Source organism: Rhinoderma darwinii, chromosome 1, assembly GCF_050947455.1.
Source record: "Rhinoderma darwinii isolate aRhiDar2 chromosome 1, aRhiDar2.hap1, whole genome shotgun sequence".
Classification (NCBI taxonomy): Eukaryota; Metazoa; Chordata; class Amphibia; order Anura; family Rhinodermatidae; genus Rhinoderma; species Rhinoderma darwinii.
This window is the reverse complement of record NC_134687.1, coordinates 54,456,371-54,478,204: the sequence shown is the minus strand read 5'-3', so window position 1 is coordinate 54,478,204 and position 21,834 is coordinate 54,456,371. Positions and strand designations below refer to the sequence as shown.

General features: G+C 41.2%; 1 protein-coding gene across 3 annotated transcripts in view; it reads right to left on the bottom strand.

Moving 5' to 3' along the window:
* Positions 1-718: 718 nt before the first annotated feature.
* The window catches only part of RBPJ (recombination signal binding protein for immunoglobulin kappa J region), a 66,813-nt gene continuing 45,697 nt past the window's right edge, over positions 719-21,834 (bottom strand). For all 3 annotated transcript variants that reach the window (XM_075849510.1, XM_075849487.1, XM_075849511.1), the window contains 9 exons: positions 18,026-18,121; positions 12,237-12,402; positions 11,741-11,915; positions 9,564-9,701; positions 8,301-8,413; positions 7,825-7,965; positions 6,434-6,589; positions 3,301-3,404; positions 719-1,180 (listed from right to left, as the gene is read on the bottom strand). In XM_075849510.1, coding sequence (XP_075705625.1) covers positions 865-1,180; positions 3,301-3,404; positions 6,434-6,589; positions 7,825-7,965; positions 8,301-8,413; positions 9,564-9,701; positions 11,741-11,915; positions 12,237-12,402; positions 18,026-18,121 — 1,405 coding nt within the window. In that variant the 3' untranslated portion in view covers positions 719-864. The remainder of the gene's footprint in view (positions 1,181-3,300; positions 3,405-6,433; positions 6,590-7,824; positions 7,966-8,300; positions 8,414-9,563; positions 9,702-11,740; positions 11,916-12,236; positions 12,403-18,025; positions 18,122-21,834) is intronic.

Below are 21,834 nucleotides of genomic sequence, written 5' to 3'. Positions count from 1 at the left end.
ACTGGAAAGCCACAGGTTTACCACTCCTGAACTACAATAAAAATGACTGAATAGCGAGTACTATCCATATACACAGTCTGTATCACAGGCAAGGTAGAGGCATCTTTTTAAAGCTTTTGCACAAACTTCATATAATCTTAAAAAAAAAATACAAAAAAATGCTGGCCTTTACAAGGTTTGACATGCTCAAAAACCAATAAAAAAAATAAAAAAATAAAATAAAAATAAAAATAAAAACAAACAAAAAAAACAAAAAAAAAAATAAAACATTCCAGCCATTGACCAAAAATATATATATATATTTTTTCTTTTTGTAACTGGAAGATTATGATAATTAGATTACACGAGTATACCCAAGCTTGGAACCTGAATATACTTTAGAAAAACAAAAAAAATTATCAGAAAAAATAAACTATTTGGTAACAAAAGTGTACTATATGTTGTGATATAAAAAAGGGATGGTGAAAATGTACCTTTCACTAAAGCTTATACAAGTTTCTTGGTCCATAAAACTCTATTCATGCATTCTAGTTGGAGGTTTTACCTCCAAGCCACATTCGCTTTTTCTGGCCATTATTTTTTTATTCTCAAATGAAAATACGGCTAAAAAATAGAATTTCAGCGGTGATTTATATCTACATCATTTTTACCCATTTATTATCGTGGCTTAAAATTTTTAGCTCGGCACTTGCAGTTCAAAAGGTTCAGGCGATATGAACAATTATGGAGAAACAAAATTTCCCATGAAAGCTCAAAATTAAAAAAAAATAATTAAAAAATAAAAGAAAAACAAAAAGTTAATTATACATGTCCTTCCATGTAAAAACTTAAAGTCAGCTGAAGTCCAGGTACAAAAGCTCATGGTTACGACACTACCGCTGCTGCAGATGACGTGACATTGGTAGAATTTGTGCTGACATTTGTGTAACTTCCCTCGCTGTTCGTGCTTGGATCGTTGGTAGTCAGGAGGCTTGAGTTGGCTCGCAGGATTGCTCCAGCTGCGCTACAATGAGGCCGAGGTCCAGGCTCCGGGGTGTATGTGAAAGTAAGGCTGGTTGAATATATTATGCCATCATTCCGGACCAATGTTACTGGCACCTGCACCGGCTGGCGGACCCACCGCCAGCCCTCTCGGAAAGCAGAAATGTCAGGGACGACACATAGCATACTTTCTGCGCACCTGTAGGGAGAATACATAGAATATCATCACTGTAGTAGTTGCAAGATGGAATACTAAAAATGAACAGGCAATATATCATAGGACAACCCTGGGGGATTTACTTAAAACTACCAGCCCCAGCAAACACAATGTCAGGGGTAAAACAGAGGGCGCTCTGCCCCTTTATTTACGTTCATTAGATGCAGGGATCAGTAAGAATTGCAGAATCAACGGGGTTAAACACCTAGGATCTGATCTCAGGCGTTAAAGCAGGAGTGGCCCTGTCAATCAATGCTGGGCTGCCACCATCAACAGGACGTACCATTACATTTTATTGCGACCATATTCTTGCGATATGCCATTAGTTAAAAAAACAGTGATCACCACCTGCCAGTGATACGCTTAGGGTATGTTCACACAGGGCAGATACGCTGCCTAAAAGCACACAGCGTATCCGCAGTGGTGACGTTTTTCGGCCGGAACGTCCACTGTGGAAAACTGCAAGTAAAAAAAAAAAGTTTCCTACTTATCAGTAGCCATGGCGACGCGTCCCTCTCCTGCCCTGCAGCCCGGCGTCCTGGGATTACGTTTCATCCCATGTGACCGCAGCAGCCTGTGATTGGCTACAGCGGTCACATGGGATGAAACGTCATCCCCGAAGTTTAAGATTTTTTTTTCCCCCCGAGTTGCGACTTTTGAGGCAGAATAGAAGCATTTCCGCCGCAAAAACCGCAACATCTATTTGTTGCGGGTTTTGCCTCACCATTGAATTCAACAGGGAATACCCGAAACAGATTAGCAGCGAATACGCAAATACAATTGACATTTTGCGAATTAAAAAAACAAAAACCCACCACAGGTCAATTTGAGCGTTATTTCCGCTGATCATTTGCGCAGCGTGTGGACGCGATTTCTTCCAATCTCATCCACTTTGCCGCCACTGTATTATGCTGCGGAGTTTCTGCAACTAAATCTGCAGAACATCCTCAGTATTTATGCTACGTGTGAACCTGGCCTAAGGCATGGCATACTTGCATTGTATTTCTGCAGTCTAAACCTACGCTGGAGAAAACGTTATAATGTTTGCCTATGGGAAAAAATATTCTGCAATGCAAGAACTAGAGAGATCGGTCTTCCTTGCAGAATATTTTTGCCATGGGCTTACATTGTATTTTTACGCTGCGGAAATAGAATGCAAGTATGCCACGTGTGACACGCTTATATAATAGTTCTATAGTGGCAAAAAAATTTTTTTATAACAAGCGGAAATGCTCTTTAAACCTTTTACTGGCAGGACATGCACAAGTTTCTCTCTTGACATAAAACCTGAAATAAAAAGGAATCATACCAGACCCGCATTCCCATATATTTTATGAAAGTAGACGCCTTACACATTTTAAAAATGCCACCCAGCACTTTACACTTATGGGCGCCTTCATGCAGTTTTGCAAAAAAGTGTATAGGTTTTGACAAAAAGAAAAAAACCAAAAACAATCCAACCATAAATATTCATGTTGGCGGCTAAAAGCCTGACCCGAGGATGCATAACAACTCCCAAAAACAAAAGTTCAAGTTGTGAGGAGTTCATACACGAAACGTATATATTCACGCACAATCACCAAAATTGGAAAACAAAAACCTCAGCAATCGAGACGCCATAAACCCTTGTGTCACGCATGGTCCGATTAGGGGCACGGGGTGACTAGATGTTTAACTGCTCAAAAAAAAAAAAAAGCCTAAATGTGATAGAGCACATATCTTTTGGGGGGGGGGGGGGTGGGGGTGCTGGCGATGACAGTGACAGGCTTTGCTCTTTCTTCCTGCTGTCACTTGCACCTTCCCCCGTCCCACCCCGGCTCTTACAGAGAAACCGAACAAGGAAGTAGAACTTTTCGTCGTACTCCCCGAATTCATGAGTGCTGAAACCCGAATATTGCAAAGATTCTGGTCTTCAATATGATAGAAGATATACTCCTTATGTTAAAAAGTCATGTCCTTGGCAGTGAAAGGTTAAAAGGAAATCATCACAGTACAAAATATATATTTTATAGCATTCTAAAATGAAAGGCTAAAAGGATGTCAAAATGAACAAATGAATGTGTACCAAAAAAAAATCTACAAGAAATAAAAGTAGAACGCACCTATACATAGTCTCTGCCTCCACGTCCCCAAACCAAACTCGCAGATTTGGTGTGAAGTTCTGACCTGTTAGTTCCAACATTGCTACATCTCCACCACCATTCAGCTGAAAACACGGAGGGAAAGAAATGTCATTCCTAATCCTTTACAGACGGCAAACGCTACGTAGACAGAAGGTTGAGAACTTTATACATGGAGACCGTGTGCAGATCTACAAATACATCATTTTTTTAGGGCATTTAAGACTATCCAGCAATGCTCGGCACACAAAACATAAAAGGTCCTCACATGAAAGTGCTATACAGGCGAGGTGCTGGTGGCAGAATAAAGAACTAGATTGTCCAAAATAGGGACATCCCCTTATCAGAGGCGTATTATCTATAATTCGGTTTAATCTCACTCAAAGTGTCGATTTGCCAGCCTATTTAACGACCAAGCCATTTTTTACGTTTTTCCATCGTCGCATTCCAAGAGCTCTAACTTTTTTATTTTTGCGTCGACATAGCTGTATAAGGTCTTGTTTTTTGCGGGACAAGTTGTATTTTTTAATAGCACCATGTTGGGGGACATATTATTTATTGATTAACTTTTATTAACTTTTTTTTGGGGGGGAGGGGGGAGAATAGAAAAAACCCAGAAATTTCGCCACTCTTCTTTGCGTCCTAAATCTAAGCCGTTTACCGTGTGGTATAAATAACACAATAACTTTATTCAGCGGGTTGTTACGATTACAACGATACTAAATTTGTATAGTTTGTGTATGTTTTACTAATTTTACAAAGTAAAAACAAATTTTTTTTCAAAATTATTTGTTTTTGTGTCTCCATATTTGAAGAGCCATAACTTTTTTATTGTTCCGCCGATGCGGTTGTATGAGGGCTTTTTTTTTTTGCGGGACGACTTGTAGTTTTTATCGGTACCATTTTGGAGTAGATGCGACTTTTTGATCACTTTTGATCACATTTTTTTAAAGTCAGGATTCACAGAAAACAGCAATTTTTCCATCGTTTTTTACAGCGTTCACCGTGCGGGTTAAAGAATGTAATAGCTTTATAGTCGGGGTCGTTACGGACGCGGCGATAGCAAATATGTGTAACTTTTTAACTTTATTTTGGTTTTTTAATAGTAAAGCAGTTTGTAAGGTGAAAAAGTGTGTATTTCACTTTTTCTTTTAATTAACTTTGTTAAACTTTTTTTACTAGTCCCACTAGGGGACTTCAATATGCCATCCTCCGATCGCTTTTATAATACACTGCAATACTTCTGTATTGCAGTGTATTACTGCCTGTCCGTTTAAAACGGACAGGCATCTGCTGGGACATGCCACCGGCTGCCATCAGAGACACAGACACTCGGTGATCTTTTCGCTCCCTCCCTCTCTCCAAAATAACTCAGATGCAACGCGCGCTATTGAGCGCCGCATCTGAGGGGTTAAACGGGTAAGATCGATACTTCTATCGATCTCACCTGTTCGAGCAGGGACGCCCCCAGCTACATCTGGCAGCCGAGAGCAGGGAGATTTGACAGCTCCCTGCTCTGTTTATTTATTCTGATGCGGCGCTGTGAAAAGGCGTATGCATCAGAATAAAGCCTGTTAGTGGCCGCCGTGAAAAGGCGTATTGGCGGTCACTAACGGGTAAAAAGGGGTTGGTCGCTTTAGGAAAATCATGTTTCCAAAGCATTTCTTAAGATTTTCCAAAACGTACCGATAGGTCTAATCAGAAGTAATGCACCAATTTCTCTTGTGAGAGTCCTTATCTTCTGACCGTACGCCGTTCCCGTCCATATTATGGCCACAGATTAAGGAGCATCTGACCAGACACGTCACTCTGCATCCTGTATTGTAACACGCTGGGTGCAGGAAAGTAGTGCAGACGCAGTGTATTACAACAGAGGATGCAAGTCCATCTGCAGCCATATTATGGACGGAGGCGGTGTGCAGTTGGAAGATGCGGCTTTCATAACAAGGGTCATGGTTTGTGAACTGGCAAAAATGGTGCATTACTTCTGATAGACATATTAGCACGTTCGTAAGAAATTCATTGGAAACAGGATTTTAACAATTTTCTGAAAGTGACAAGCCCCTTTAAAAAAGGCCATTATTGCCACAAACATGGACACCACAACTTCAAAGCAGGATTATGAAGCCATATATTATTTATACAGTAATAGCCCCAACATCCATCAATGCCATTGTAAAATAAGGTGAATGATGCACAATCCTGTGTAGGGTCATGAATATAGGAAAATAAAGAACTATTCAGGTTAATGACCAAAAATTACCGACCAAAAATGAAAACCCTGAATGCTTATGCGCAGTAAAATAAATGTTATCTGGAATGCACCTGTATATTTATCGCCAGGAATGGGACTGGAACTCATCAGGACAAAGCAGAGAAACCTATTCCAGACTGAAAAAATTCAGGGAAAATTTTCTTGCTTTTCTCAAAGGAATCAGATCCCAACCTTGGCACCAAATATACGTCTCTAGTATGGAGTTGTACTACAGCTGTATGAACTCCGTGGTTTGTCCTCTTCAGTTTCTGAGACAGAAGTCCTGTACTTGATTAAATCTGTATGTGTAGAGTAGTGACCCCCAACCAGTAGTTTGGGGGTCATGTATTACTTCCCCAGCTGTTGGCATCTGCAGATACTATAGCGCTCTAGTGGCACCAGAGAGGTCTTAATACTAGAACCTGGTGCTACGATCTAAAGTTATATCGGTGGATGGTAACAATAGGGCAGAGGCCATATCAATCGGTCATTCCTTTAGAAGGATTTTTCCCTTTTAATGCTCCCTATGGCTTTACTCTCTACAGTAGAGATCCACCATTTTCTATAGGTGGTGATCCACTTTCATATATAAGAGATGCTGTTAAGCATGATCTGCTATCAGCAATGACCAAATATTGAAAGAATTTAACGTGACCATCAGGACATGGCGGACATACCAGAGCCTCCACCATGGCTTTTTGCCTAGAATGTCACAATCCTATTTTCCTGGTTACTTTAATTCAATACTTATATCATTCTAGATGTCCATGTGGTATAAAGGTCAGTGTGGTAGTGGCATTGATCAGCGGTTGTATGTAAGATATATATATACACACAGCACATGTTCCACAGGAGCCTTACCTGAAGACTTTCTACGACAGGCACCGGGGTCACGGGTGCGTGCACGGGTCCCATGCCTTCATAGAACGTGTATTCTGCCTTATCTGTGCTAATGATTGTCCATGAAGCGCCGTCGTTAATCATCTCTTTGTTTTGCTCTTTGGGACATGGAGTGGCCTTTTGTTTAGGGGGAAACAATGACATTTCACATTTAGAGATGTAAGATTTCAGAGTCAAATGGAAATGAGAAGAAAAGAACAGATACGACATCAGATAGACCCTTGGTCCATGGCAGCAGCCTTGGCAATACAAGCTTTCGGGAATCATGGGCACTGGTCTATAGGTTTGGAGATGCAGGATATATAGGATTATTGATTGAATATATCCCATTTGCTGCCACTCTACAACGCTATTGTACATGATGGTTACTGGGAGACGTGTATTTGGAGATGCATGAGATTTTGTATTAATAGATATTTGCGTTGCATTGTTTGAATCTGGGTTTGTAGGTTCAGGAATCCAGGCTACAAAATTCAACTGAAAACAAAGTGTTATCTTCTGACACGTTTCTATATCAAAGGATAATTTGAAAACAGAATTTCCCATTTAAAAGGGGTTATCTGCAAAAAACTTTTTTCTTTAAAAAATAAATAAATAAGCGGGTGTGGCGATCAGATTGAGTTTGGCTTCTCTATCCCCCGGTGATCAGCGGTTATTCTCAGCGAAAGCCCCATATTTCCCCTGAAGTGGCCTACAGCATTACCAGCAGACCATACAAATAAATGGCCGTCCGGAGGCGCATCCAGCGTGGTCCCGAGAATGGGACACCTCCATGATGTCACATGCCATAATAGGGCATATGGACAGGGGGTCGTGTAGCAAGGCAGTATATATATATATATATATATATATATATATATATATATATATATATATAAACCCGCTAACAATATAGAGCGCTTAAGATTGAACATTTTCTTCTTACTTATCGAAGCTCCACAAAGTATTCACTGAGCAGAAAGTGAGAAAGTGAGAAATTGCAATATCGGCATTTCCCCAAGTAATAGAAGATGAATTCTTTCTTTACAAGCAGCAGGTATCCAATAATAAATAACCCAGCAAGAATCTCATATTCCAAATCTTTCCCTGGCAAATACCATCAGCAGAATACAGATGCTATACAAAAGATAGATCTAACTATATAATCTCTACTTGGATATATCTATCTATATAGACCAGTTGCTGAGCCCAAACTACATAGAAAAACTCTATAAAAGAAGTATCCTGGTCACTGGGAGTCTTTACCTTGATTCGTGCCGTCCAGTTATTAGAATAGTTACCAGAGTTGTAAGAAGGGCAGTTACAGGGGAATGAACACAAGGGCTGGGAGGAATTACAAGGCAAACACTCACTTGAAATTGGATTATTCGTTCCTGAGAAAGGCATAAGTACATTCTCTCTGTGTCCTTCAGGTAGAACGCACATTTATGGAGCTGAGAAACCGGATCGTCTGCATCTAACAAAGCCGTCTGTTTATCCACCTTCCGGATAATCTGCAAGGAACAAAATACAGTGATCGACTACCAGAAAAATGAACGTTAGATTTACGAGGTAACCAGAGGAACGACCACAACTCCGCTATAGTTTTCTAAAAAATAATGGATTGGTGGCCAGGGATAACAAAGCGGTTTCTTGTCCCAGACCGTTGATACATGAGGGCTCCATTATGTATACCCATACTAGTCTAATACTAAGAAATGCATACAGGAGGATGGAAACGCCATTTTAATGTGGTATTGATATTGTAATAAATTCCAGATTAAATGAGTTAATCTCTGCAGGTAAAAAAAAAAAAAAAAAAAAAAAAAGAAAGAAAAGGACTACGTACCAGCCTAGGGAGTGCCATGCCAGTGACCGAACATACAAGTTTTACAGTCTGTCCATAATGGATGTAACCATCCCGCACTGTGAATTCCTCTCCTTCTGACTCCTCATCGTCCACTAGAAAAATCAAACAATGATCTTACAGATGTGATGCTTGCGGGGAATTGTAAAAGGTCTTATTCATATCAGCCTATAACTATTATACACTTGTTTATCTTCAATCAATTTTGCATTTCGGCATTACATAACTTAGCACAAGCAAATCTCCATGTGTGCACACTGCCCATGTAACCCAGGAGTAACTGCTGCCAGCATGTATCCGGAGCAACGTGGGTTACAGTTGTCGCAACCAACACCATAGGCAAGATCTGATATCTCACTTATTAATTATTTAGAGAGGATCCGTCACTAGTTTAGTAATGCCCTATCCCCTAGCTAACCTAATAGGCGCTCTCACACTGATAATGCTTGTGAAAAACGTGTCCCAAAATCTTTATTATTTAAAAAAAAGCTTTTTTTCTAAATATGCAAATGAGGCTATACTAGACAAGTGGGAGGTTACAGCGATTCTCCTGAGGTGGAGCTACCTCAATGCCTCTGACGCTGTCCTATCAGGATCAAGCTGCTTCACACAGTATGAGAGACTGAGGCTGGAGGGAAGGGGGATCACTTCAAATAGCCATATCTCTGGCTGTGGACCACCTAGAACAGCGGTTCTGGTGGCATATGAAAGATGAGATTCTATTCTTTCATACGGCACCAGATCTAGCTGTGAAACAAATCGGAGATATCACCAGTAGAGAAAACAGTCGGCAATGGAAGCTGTATACTATATGATCAGGCTGTGTTACCGAGCTGGGGAGAGGAGAAGCTGTATGATGATTGGACAGCGTCATACAGAAAACATTACACCGCCCAGAGTGGAGAGAAAAAAAAAAAATTTAACCTCCCATTTGGCAAGTATAGCCAAATTAGAATATTTAGAAAAATGCTCATAACTTTGTAAATAATAAAAAAAAAAAAGTTTTTTACATTTCACTGTAGTGATCATCAAAGCGCCTATTAGAATAGTTCGGCGATAGGGAATTAATAAACTAGTGACAGATCCTCTAACATACAAGGTGAATGCCAGCACAGGCCCAGGAGCTGCATGGTTATGTAATGACCATGGTCAGTGGTCCACGGTCATAGCTCAAACATATGTAAAGCTTGACTAGTTCTCATTGTGTCAGGATATGCCGTGACCAAAATACAACTCTGTACTTACAAAGATGGATGTAAAACGCTCCCCACTGTTGCGAACTCGCATGAAAATTTCCACCTTCGACGTGCAAATATCTTGTACTGACGGTCTGTGATCGCAGGCGGTTAAATAGTGCCACTTTTGTCCCTGATGCAATACATACTGCAAGAGAATAGTGAATACAACGTAACGAAGAAATATTGCACAGACTAGTAGACTTTAACCCCAAGTCATTTAGCAAATACATTCTTCATAATGAGGTGACCTTTTTGTAGGTTTGAAACATGCAGTGTACAAATTAAATGAATATATACCCTCATGGGTCAGGTTCCCAGGTCACACAAGAAATAATATAATGTTGCGGAATAAAAAAATGTTAAAAAATTGGCCACGTATTAACCAGCACTGCCCAATGTAACATGATAATAGAGAGCTAGGCCTTAGAAAGAGCGGAGTAACTTGAAAACGTTTCTGTGACCAAGCGAAACGTCGCACATTTGAGGTGAATAAATCCACCGTACTTTGTTCCGCGGCGTTGTGCGTGTCTCTCTCTTTATATATATATATATATATATATATATATATATATCTCAAAAGAGAGCAGCACTATAATGTCGTATATACGGGTGCCTGCCTCAGGGCTCCAACCTTCAGCCCTCTCACAGACTGCGTGCCTGCGCGTGTATATATACACACACACACACACACACACACACACAAACACACACACACACACACACACATACATATATCAATCTATCTATATACATATACACATTCAGAGAAATATATATAAAAAATAAATTACAAAAAAGTCTGCTCATAGAAAAAATTTAAAGTATGGAATTAAACTAATCTAGAAGATGTAAAAAAAAAAACAGAACAAAAAACAAAGTAAAAATAGTCGTGATATTCAAAGCGGTTGCAAAGTTATCGTTTAAAGAAGTGCATATCAGAAATGTAAAATTTGACCTGGACACAGGGGCGTCAATGACCCTTGGTCATGAGAGAGTTAAGTTTGCACTGCGCATTTGGGAATACATGACATGCACAGTGCAAATAAGGGAGCTCCGAGCCTACCACATCATGTAGGGGGTGGGGGATGCAAGGAAGAGAAGAGTGCAGGGATTATTTGACCCTTCAATCCTCACTCTCTGGTTCAGCAGCTCAGTCTTTCCTGCCGCTTGCCCCGGCTCGCTGTAAGTACGCAGCAGTGTACGAAGTTTATATTGCTGCCGCTGTGGCGTCTGATCTCGTCCTGTGTATACTATGATTGGAAACTACAAATGCGGCTCTGGAGTGACACGTCATCTGCTCAGACAATATTAATGTGCTCTGACATTTGGCCTCATCATTCAAACAGTTCATTCTTGAAAGTTTAGAACTGGAATAGATGGAGGTTGTGGCAGTGGGAGAGGATGGTCACCGGTGCAGTGTGACCGGTGCCAAGGCCGTTCCCTGGGTATAGTAGAGGCGTGTCTCCTGCCGCAACTTGTCTGACACTGCCGGCGCCGCTTCCTCACTCTACCTTCTGAATGTAATACTCTGGCAGCACAGACCGATGACATCACAGTTCTCTCCCGGAGCTGTAATATAGCGGAGCAGGTTTACAGGCTGGAAAGCGGCACCAACTCCACTTTGGGGAGCGCTAAATATCACAAGGCTGGCTGTATGAATCTGGAGAGTCAAAGAGTTAACACTTCTGTCTTAAAAGTGCCCCTCCATCTTTGAGGTACTTTACATAAACATTAGGGGATGGAATTACTAGGAGCTTCCTAATATATTGTGTTTAACAGAATGTCCCCCAAACATGTCGAAGTACTGCTGCAGGAAAGTTTAGGGAATCCCCCTATATTGTGTCCTCCCATACTGGCCAATGACATTTACCAGAAACACCTCTTCCAATTCTCCATTGCTTTCCTGTCAGCCTCTCTGCGGACTTTAGGCTTTTTTTTTTTTAAACTATAGTCTATGGTTTAAAAGGGTATTTTGAGGACGTGAAGGGGGGCTGCGTGATCTAGGCCTGTAAAAGTTTTGGTTCGTCCGGAATTTTTGTTTGATTTCCAGAAAAATAGGAGGAGGTTGACAACTGTGACACAATGCATGTGATAATGAAACATTGGATGAGGCCCATCCTGCAGGGCAGCTAGAACCACACTTCCTCCAGATGGCGGAGATAAGGGTTAACTAGTCATACTTACAGTCTGCATTTTTCAGCGACTGCTTCTTTTTCGATGGCTTCGAGATGACCTTGATACGTTTGCTTAGGAACACACCAATGTCGTCACTATTCCCATAGAACATTTTTACCGATAACATGAAGTGCTTTCTCTTGTCAGAGTCAGATATGTACAAGGTTTTGGCAGTGCAATAGTTCTGAGGACAAAAATGAGCATATTCACTAATAAATTAACAAAAACTTTAGCATTATACATAAAACAGACACCTCTGATGTTGTAACTAAGATCTCCAGCCAAACAACATTTTGCAGCTTAAATCCTCTGTGTGATAAAACAGCGAGGGTCTGCCAAATGACTTCCTGCCAGCAATATCAGTTCTGTTTTCAGAAGTTTACACCCCATGGTACTTTCACAGCACAATTACAGTGCCTTTGTGTCACCGATACCCCAGAACCCCCTAGGTCGGGTTCCTCACCTGTACGAATGACGTGAATGTCCGAACTCTTACTAGACTCACCTTTCCTTCCAAGTTCAGCTGCTGCATCTCTTGCTCACTGTTCCCGATGCCAATGAAGGCACAAGGCTGAGACTCCTGCTCCGTGCAGCCGTCTCTTTCCATCTGTTCTTTCTTTTTTTTCCATCCACTACCCATGAGATAGACACAAGGGGGAGGGCAAAAGAACCTGCATGGGGTAAATAAGTAGATTACGACATAGAAAAGCAGAGCCGGATCTATTCCATCCACCAGAAATATCATCCTGTGAAAGATACAGAATACAGGACTAGGAGCGATTCTATAGATGACATTTTTATGATGAAGCACCGAACTTCATTGCCCTTCACATAATAATAATCTTTATATAGCGCCAACATATTCCGCAGCACTTTACCATTCAGCGGGTACATTGTTCACATACACATTTGTCCCGGCAGTTTCCACCACCAGGGGGAACCATTCAGTATACGCTGGTCGACAGGAGACTATATCATTTAACCACTATTTACGTTTTATTTTTGGGGCAGGAAAACAAACAAAAAAAACAAAAAATAGCTGTGCCACAATTGTTTTTTGCATTTAAAATTGACACCATTCACCGTGAAGTAACAGGTTACCTTTATCCTTTTGCACAACAAAAACACTTTAGATAAATATAATTTGTTTTTGAAAAGCACCTTTGTACTTCTTCCGTCGATGTCGCCAGATGAGGGCTTGTGCTTCGTGGGACAAGATGTCGTTTTCTTTTGGTACCATTATGGGGGTACATGGCACTTATTGATTAACTTATTTTTATAGGGGATGGAAAAAAAAAAAAAAAAAGCAATTCCATCTTTTTTATCTACAGTGTTCATCATGCGGTTTATAAAGGGTTTATTGGTTTTGTGTTCGGGTCTCTACGTAACGGCGATGGCATAGATGTTTATTTTTTAAGTAAAACCATTTTTCCCATAAGAAATGGTTATTTTATTTTTACTGTACACTTCTGTTTTCATTATTTTATCTATCTATATGGAATACATTTTTTTGTCCCACTAGGGGGATCTTCATCGTATACCAAAGCATTACTGACGGAACGTGTAAAACTGGCGGAAAGCCTATTAGGACGTCTCTGGAAATCTTTAACATCCATCCAAATATTACATCAGAGCGGAATTACAGCCATTACATCATTTCAGCCTCGTCTTTAAATAATTACTATTATTTAGTATATTACATACATTTTTATGTTATAAGTAGTTATTTTTCTTTTTTTTTTTTTTTTTTTGGGGGGGGGGGGGGGTGACCCAAGAACGCTTGACCAAAGGGGAAAGAAAAAAGAAAAGTTAGGATGGAATTCAGGTCAGCAAGTGCCACTTTTATGACCACTAGATGGCACACTTGTTTAAACAATTATCTGTGAACTGGACGAGAAACTTTAGATTGGTAAATTTTGGGAACGAGACAGGGAGATAAGGAGGTTATTTTTACAAGGCTTTATTAGGAGAAGAAGAATGATGATTGCTGGATGTGGGATCCTAAACAGTCAATGACAGCTCGTTATGGAACTTATGATGCATTTCCTACACATTGGGGATAATAAAAAGTTAAAGATTCATCTCGTACTTCTGATGGGTAAAAGGTTTGCCATCTAATATTAGCCCTACACATAGGGACATACTCGACAATTGGGCGTTACCATTTCCCCTGTTAGTAAACACATTCATACTTTTCCAGGAGGAGTAACAGAGGAACCACATAGTGCAGAAAAAGAGAGACGCTCAAGAATTGTTACTTCATGGGAAATACAAGTATTTATAGGTGTCAGGAGAGATAAGCGTTCGGTGTCTCCCATAGCAACGGATTAGATTCCAGCTTTTGTTTTCCCTGAAAACGAATGCAGTCATTTCATTGCTTACAATAAGCAACACTGATACTTTGAGGAAATATTTTTGGACCTCGCACGTTAAAACTATTCAAAGGGGTTTTATAGGCAGCAGAATTTTTGTGAATGTGTAATGCCATAAAACCGTACATTAAGCTGCTTGTTGTATGAAAAAAATACATGGATATACTATCTACAGCCCAAGCTAAAATCACAAATCGCGGGACATGCACATGGCCGCGGCCATTATTTTCAATGAGCCCGGACCGCAGAAGACGGCCGTAATAAGACAGGTCCGTTCTTTCTGCGGCGTGGGCTCCCGGGCCATGCACGGACCGTAAAAACTACGGTCGTGTGCATGGCCCCATAGAAATGAATGGGGCTGCAATTCTCCCGTGGATTTTCGGGGGAATTGCGGCCCGCAAAAGCACGTTCGTGTGCATGGGGCCTAATACTTTCAAAAACTTTCTAATCCAGCGGATGGAAACAAAGCAAAAAAAATAATAGAAAAACTTCCCTCCACGTGACACAGCACTCATTCTTAAAGAGGCTCTGTCACCAGATTTTGCAACCCCTATCTGCTATTGCAGCAGATCGGCGCTGCAATGTAGATAAGAGTAACATTATTTTTTTTTCAAAAACAAGCATTTTTGGCCAAGTTATGACCATTTTTTATATTTATGCAAATGAGCCTTTCTTAAGTACAACTGGGCGTGTTTAACGTTAAGTACAAGTGGGCGTGTCTTGTGTGTGTAACATCTGGGCGTTTTTACTTGTTTTACTAGCTGGGCGTTGGGAATGGGAGTGTATGATGCTGACGAATCAGCATCATCCACTTCTCTTCGTTACCACCCAGCTTCTGGCAGTTCAGACACAGCTTGTCCTCACTCGTCCGACACGATGCAGGACCTGGGGCAGGAAGTGACGTCACAGCGTGATCTCTCGAGAACACTGCCAGAAGCTGGGTGGTAACGAAGAGAAGTGGATGATGCTAATTCGCCTCTTTAAAGTGTCCTACCGTATAATGTCTAAGGCCATGTTCGCATTTTGAATTCTGATGTATACAAAAATTATGTAACAGTCCTAAACCATGAACACAAGTTTCCAAATCACACACAGAGCAGAGGTTTAGCTCTAGCGGAATGTAGTGGCCTCCACGGGCAATCCCTCAAAGGATGACAACTATTCCGCCAGACAATCCCCACATGCAACCGTCTGGTTTTACAATTCAGACACAGAATAAAAAGATGATGAGGGCTCTCGGATCCTCTGCGCTCACAAAACCAGAATTCAATGAGACAAACCTAAACCAAGCGGAGGAATTTACAGCCAGCGACGTCCCTAGAGGTGATGCTATTAAAAAATACTCCACACACAATCCAGTGACAGCTGCAGTCCAGAGCTGCATGCAGAGCATGTTTACATGAATAGTCTTTTGTTGCCGTCGGTTTTTGCAAAAACCACGACCAAAAAACAACAACCCAAAACAAGAACTCGCGCTAACCTACTCTATGCATTACTCTAGTAGCCCAATAGTCCCGCGGCAATAAGGCCGGAGCCAGACGAGCACTTGTCAGTACGGCCATCGCTGGGTATTTCCAGTTTTTTATTTTGTGATACAAGTGATTTTACTTTTGTTCAATTTTCATAGAAGCATTTTTTTGTGTGGGGGGGAGGGGGGGTGTAGAATAAAAAGGTGTTGGTTTCTCCATCTTGATATCTTTAACAGCAAAAAGTTACACTAATAGAAAGTCTTAAAATAGGGTCTCCTCTCCAGTACAGTCATTTTGCTATACGATACATAAATTTATGACTCATCCGGGTGGGGCGAACACTATGGATTGGGCTGCCAAAAGCTTTTTTTTTTTTTAAATATATTTTCGTATAACGGAGCCGCTGCGGCTCTCGTTCTGGAGACATCAGCCTTGCGTACTACTACATTCTATAATGTGGACTGCCGGCAGCTTCCCCATAGATGACATTTGATTGCCAGGGACTCCAGTCGTCTTCAAGGTCTCTTGGACCCATTCATATTAAGACTCCATACAACTTGTACGGATCCATAACACGCCACCCATGGAAGTATATGGGGACATACTGAACCTCCGTACGTCTCCGATTTCAAATGTCTTTTTTTTCTGTCTAATTTTGGAATCCGAAAAAGAAAAAAAAGAAAAAAAAAAGTGACACGCTCCATAGGACTCCATATTACTGGCACAATATCACAGAGATGTTCTACCCTAGAAGCATTGAATCAAGGGTAGATTATCTACATGATATTGTGCCGTGTGGAGGAGCCAGGGAGCTTAAAGAGGCTCTGTCACCAGATTTTGCAACCCCTATCTGCTATTGCAGCAGATCGGCGCTGCAATGTAGATTACAGTAACGTTTTTATTTTTAAAAAACGAGCCTTTTTGGTCAAGTTATGACCATTTTTGTAGTTATGCAAATGAGGCTTGCAAAAGTACAACTGGGCGTGTTTAAAGTAAAAGTCCAACTGGGCGTGTATTATGTGCGTACATCGGGGCGTTTTTAATACTTTTACTAGCTGGGCGTTCTGACGAGAAGTATCATCCACTTCTCTTCAGAACGCCCAGCTTCTGGCAGTGCAGACACACAGCGTGTTCTCGAGAGATCACGCTGTGACGTCACTCACAGGTCCTGCATCGTGTCGGACACATCGGCACCAGAGGCTACAGATGATTCTGCAGCAGCATCAGCGTTTGCAGGTAAGTAGCTACATCGACTTAAAGGGGACAATGCCTCTGCTATATGAGCAGATTGCGGAGTGTCTGGCAGCTAAAATTGTGGGAGGCCGCACAGGAGAAACGCAGTACTACACAATGCCTATTCAAATGCGCAGGCGATCATGTAACACGTGGCCGTACAGGGGCCTCAGGGGCAGGAGCTGCTTTTTGAAGTAGCGATGCGCTCCTGCTAGTAGAGCCGATGACCCCCCTCTATGAATAACAGGGACCAAGGACAGGGGCTATTCCAACGCAACTTGCTCATGAAAAAGCGTGTGTAGCACGAAACGGCCACATCAAACAGACCAAGATCTTTATCAATAAAGAAGTTATTGCGCACACGGTGAGTGCCTCGATCTTTCTATTTTTTACTATTCTCCTGCATTGCTGCTGGGGGATAATATCTCTGTACACTTGGAGTCCTATCCACAGCAGTGCACGACTGATAGCGCCGTACTAAAGCCGCAGTACAGGCTTGTGCCCAGGGCCCTGCTGTGTGCATGAGACCTTACGCTTCTCTGAGCATGCTCCAATATACACGAGCACAAAAAAACTTTTGATACATCTTTAAGAAGTTTGTCGGACTAATGAGAACATTACAAGCTGCATTATAACTACTGTCCAATTATTTTCTGCACATTTTTTCTTAGATGCAACAGGTTTTCTCACCTCAGCACTTTATCCAGAAAAGCCTCCCTTCAATATGGATTTACCTTATAGACATGAAATGTACTATTTTTAGACTGCTTATGTTTATCCCCCCCCCCCCCCCCCTATTGCATTTGGAGTTGCACATAGACACTTATTGGTCGGGCACAGGGCGGCATGCCAGGAGCGGACCTACAGAATTATATAGGCGGAGGATAAACTGGCTGAGCAGTAAGCTTCCACGGAGACCATGACAACCAGGAGAAATGGGCCGAGGAAGAGAAGGACTGAGTGTACGGTCAAAAGCGATGTGCACCTCCAGTGGCCGCAGAAGATAAGAAGTCCCATTCAAAACTAAGTTGGTGGATTTCAGTTGTTTTTGAAAAATTTGTTAAAATTGCCGATTTCAATTAAGTTTGATAAGGTATGAATTTTAATATGATCTTCATAATTAAAAAAAACAACAATTGTCCAGAGACTTTAATGAATCCACAGCACTTTTGATTTTCCGAAAACGTAAAGAAATAAAATAAACAGATGACAATACGAACCTTTTCTCATTGCCATAGGACTTCTGTGCAACTTTAGCATGCAGGATGAGGACGGTCTGATCGCCTCGCTCTTTTAAATAGTTCCGCATTGCTTCCCTGCAACACAGAAACAAAAGCGCTCAATATTAAACAAGCAATGTTTGCTACAAAAGTGCGGTTTTCTGTATCTTTACTCCAGTGTAGTGATCGGCACGCTTGTACTGTGGTTTCTACAACCACCACTTTGTGTTGCTGAAGGCATCCAGGGCACATGCCCAAGTTCTTCTTCTCAGCTTTGTGGCTAAGAAAATTCTCACCTACAGATCGTCTCACATAAACCACCACAAACCAGCCGTGATTCCTCCAGGTAGCAGCTCTACTTCACCGTGGTTATTTGTGAGAAAGCAAATTGTGAGCAGAAAACATTCTGACCTTACAGTGATCACAGATGAGATGACAGGACCTGTATCAAGCGAGCAGTAAAGAAACAGAGTTTACGCTACGCTACAAATTGTTACAATGTCTTAAGGAGAACGAACACGGTCGTTTTTAGGGCCAACAATCTGTGCGGATTCAGGTCTTAATAAATCTTTGTCGTGGTCGTAACAGTTTTTCTAAAACAAAATAACAAAGCTCCAAATCTCCTGCCTTGCCATGAAGTTGAAGGGGTATTCCAGTCAGAAATATGTATCACCTATCCACTGGTGCCGTAGAATTTAAATGGAGGGACAAGGGGCATGCTCAACCGCTGCTCAATTCAAACTCCACCGAGCAGAGGCGGGTGGCTGGGGAAAATGGATGACCAGGGTCACCTGGTTCAAGTCCCCTAGGGGGACTAATTAATGGTGTATTAAAATAAAAAAATAAAAAAAGTTTAGAAAAAGTTAGTAGTGAAATTATTAAAAGTACCACAAAAGAAAACATTTTCCTATTTTTCCTCTAAAGTAAAAAAGAACAACAAAATTGGTATCGCTGCGTCCGTAAAAGTCTGAACTATTACAATATACCATTATTTAACTCGCACAGTGAACGCAGTAAAAAATTAATTAAAAATTAATTAAAAATTCCAAAAATCGCTGTTTTTTTTTTGGTCACCCTAGCTTGCAATATAAATGTATTCAAAAGTGATCAAAAAGTTGTACGTACCCAAAAAATGGTACTAATAAAAACTACAGCTCATCCCGCAAATAAGCCCTCACACTGCTCAATCCATGGAAGAAAAACAAATAAATAAATAAAAAAGTTATGGCTCTCAGAATGTGGTAAAACAAAATTTTTTTTTATTTTTTTTTTTAAAAACAAAATTTAGAAAGGAAAAAAAAAAGTTAATTTTTTTTCAGTTTCCCAGTACATTATATGGTAATTTAAATGGTGTCAATCGAAATGACAAATCTTCCCGCAAACCATAAGCCGTCACACTGGCTCTAGGTCCTTAAGGGGTTAAATTATCAAACTCTAGCAGGAGATTGCAACAGAAGATGACCGGGCCGCAGCTAATTTTCCCTTTCTGCCAGACATCCAATGTACATGGATAAACAGCTTTAGCCCCGCCCCTTCAAGCTGAGGATCGGTGGGGTAGATGATGGCATATTCTCTAGTAAATAAAAAAAACTCATTTAACTCTTTGGCTATGAAAGGGATATGACACACTGCATCAGAAACAGAGAATTTTAGACCTAGACTTAATATTGGTTTCTAAATTTTATTAGCTGGCTCCTACACCGGGTTAAGATTTGTCCAGACCTGCTGAAAGAGAACCTTTCACCTCCCCATACATGTGCAGCTGAGTGCAGCATGTAATGGGGAGGGATGAACAAACCCTGGGGCACTTTACATTTTTTTTCTACCTCCCTCCGTTATTTAGATAGCGGTCCCATTATATTTGGCACCCGATATTTAAATAACCCCCTGAACAGTCAACGGGGCGTGTACTGGCAAGGGGGCGTGTTACTATGGCTGTGGAACTGTCCAATCAGATATGGACAGTGCCAAAGCAAGAGCGAGGAGAGAGAGTGTGCGCGATTGCAGTCTTTTCACCCAAACTGGCAAGGGGCGTGTCACTGCTACGGACAGTGTAAGAGCTGGGGAGCGCTGTCCGTAGCAGACACGCCCCCTTGCCAGTTCGGCAGACAAAACAAGACTGATCTCTTGCAAGAGCTGAAGAGATGAGAACGCGCTATCCTCTGTCCAGCTCTTACACTGTCCGTAGCAGAAGCACTCCCCCTTGCCAGTTCGGCAGAAATCTTGAAAGCTGAAGAGTGAGAGTGTGTGCGTGCTCTATCTCTCTCTCCATCTCTGATTGGACAGTGTCACAGCCATAGTAACACGCCCCCTTTCCAGTACATGCCCCGTTGACTGTTCAGAGGGTTATTTAAATATCGGGCGCCAAATATAACAGCACTGATATCTAAATAACGGAGGGAGGTAGAAAAAAAAAATGTAAACTTCCCCAGGGTTTGTTCAGCCCTGCCCATTACATACTGCACATGTATGGGGAGGTGAAAGGTTCTCTCTAACACCATTTAGAAAGAAAAAAAAATACAATTACAAATGTAAAAAACATGCAGCCAGTTATTGGGAGGTCAGATCCATATCCAGACGTTTACTAGACCTACCCAGGTTAGAGCCTCACATCAGCGCCGGGCTTAAGTTAATCGGTTCTGTTCGACTTTATGTTCAGACAGAAAAGTTGAATGGAAACCATAGCGTCCGTTTTCATTACCATTGATTTTAATGGTAATGCTTCCGTTGTAGTGGGTTTCGGTTCCGTAATGTTGGGTTTTTTTTTCCCGCAGAAACAATAGCATAGTCGACAACGCTATTGTTTCCACTAAAAAAAAAAAAAACATTACGGAATGGAAACCAACGGCAACAAAAGAATTGCCATTCAAATCAATGGTAATGCAAACAGAAGCTATGGTTTCCGCTAGACTTTCCTTTCATTGGTTCCTCCAATGGAAAGGTCAAACAGAACCGATGAGGATGTGGCACCATGGCATATAAAGATTGACAAAAATATCTGTTTAAGATTTAGTTCCCCTATGCAGTTTTATGCCCACTACACTGTTGTACCAGGCAGGACTTGCGAAACAAAATCAATAGGAAATGGCAACCACATACACATAGCAACCAAACAAAGTATTTTTATATATATTTTTGGGAAGTTGGTTTGCTTTATAGAACATCATGCAACTGCCATTGCGAGTGCCCGGTCTATTATTGTTAAACTTAAAAAAATAAAAAAAAATAAAAATATTCTTCAAAATATATACAGTATATTTAAATAGACATATTGCCAGAGTCACGTACTAGTTATTGTAGCGGGTTTCATCAAATGAAAGCATATTAATCAATGTCTGAACAATCCCTACTTGCTGGAAGGGACCCTCGAGAATGAGCAGATCTCAAAATGTCATCCTGCTGGGATCCCCAGCAGTCTGCTGTAATCTATGTGGAAACCTGGCAGTAAATCTTCAATTTACCTGCAGCGCCGCCACAGGGGAAACTAAGCATTACACAGTGCTCATTCATATCAATGGGTTGTCTGTGTAATGCAGGACAGGGCAGGCCCTCCAGAGCGAGAGACACTCATTGTAACCGATTTCCACTCTGGCCAAGAGATGAGGATCCTGAATAGAGGAGACCCCTTTCTATTCACTCAGAATTCCCAAATAGGATATATGGAAATGGGTTTTCTAAACTTTAAAATAAAAAAATCTCCCGAAATGAACACAAAACCCCCCACATAAAAACCACATTTCTTTTCAGACAGGTAGGCATGGTGGAATATCTATATGAACAGTACCTCACAGAAAGTGTGATGTGCATGT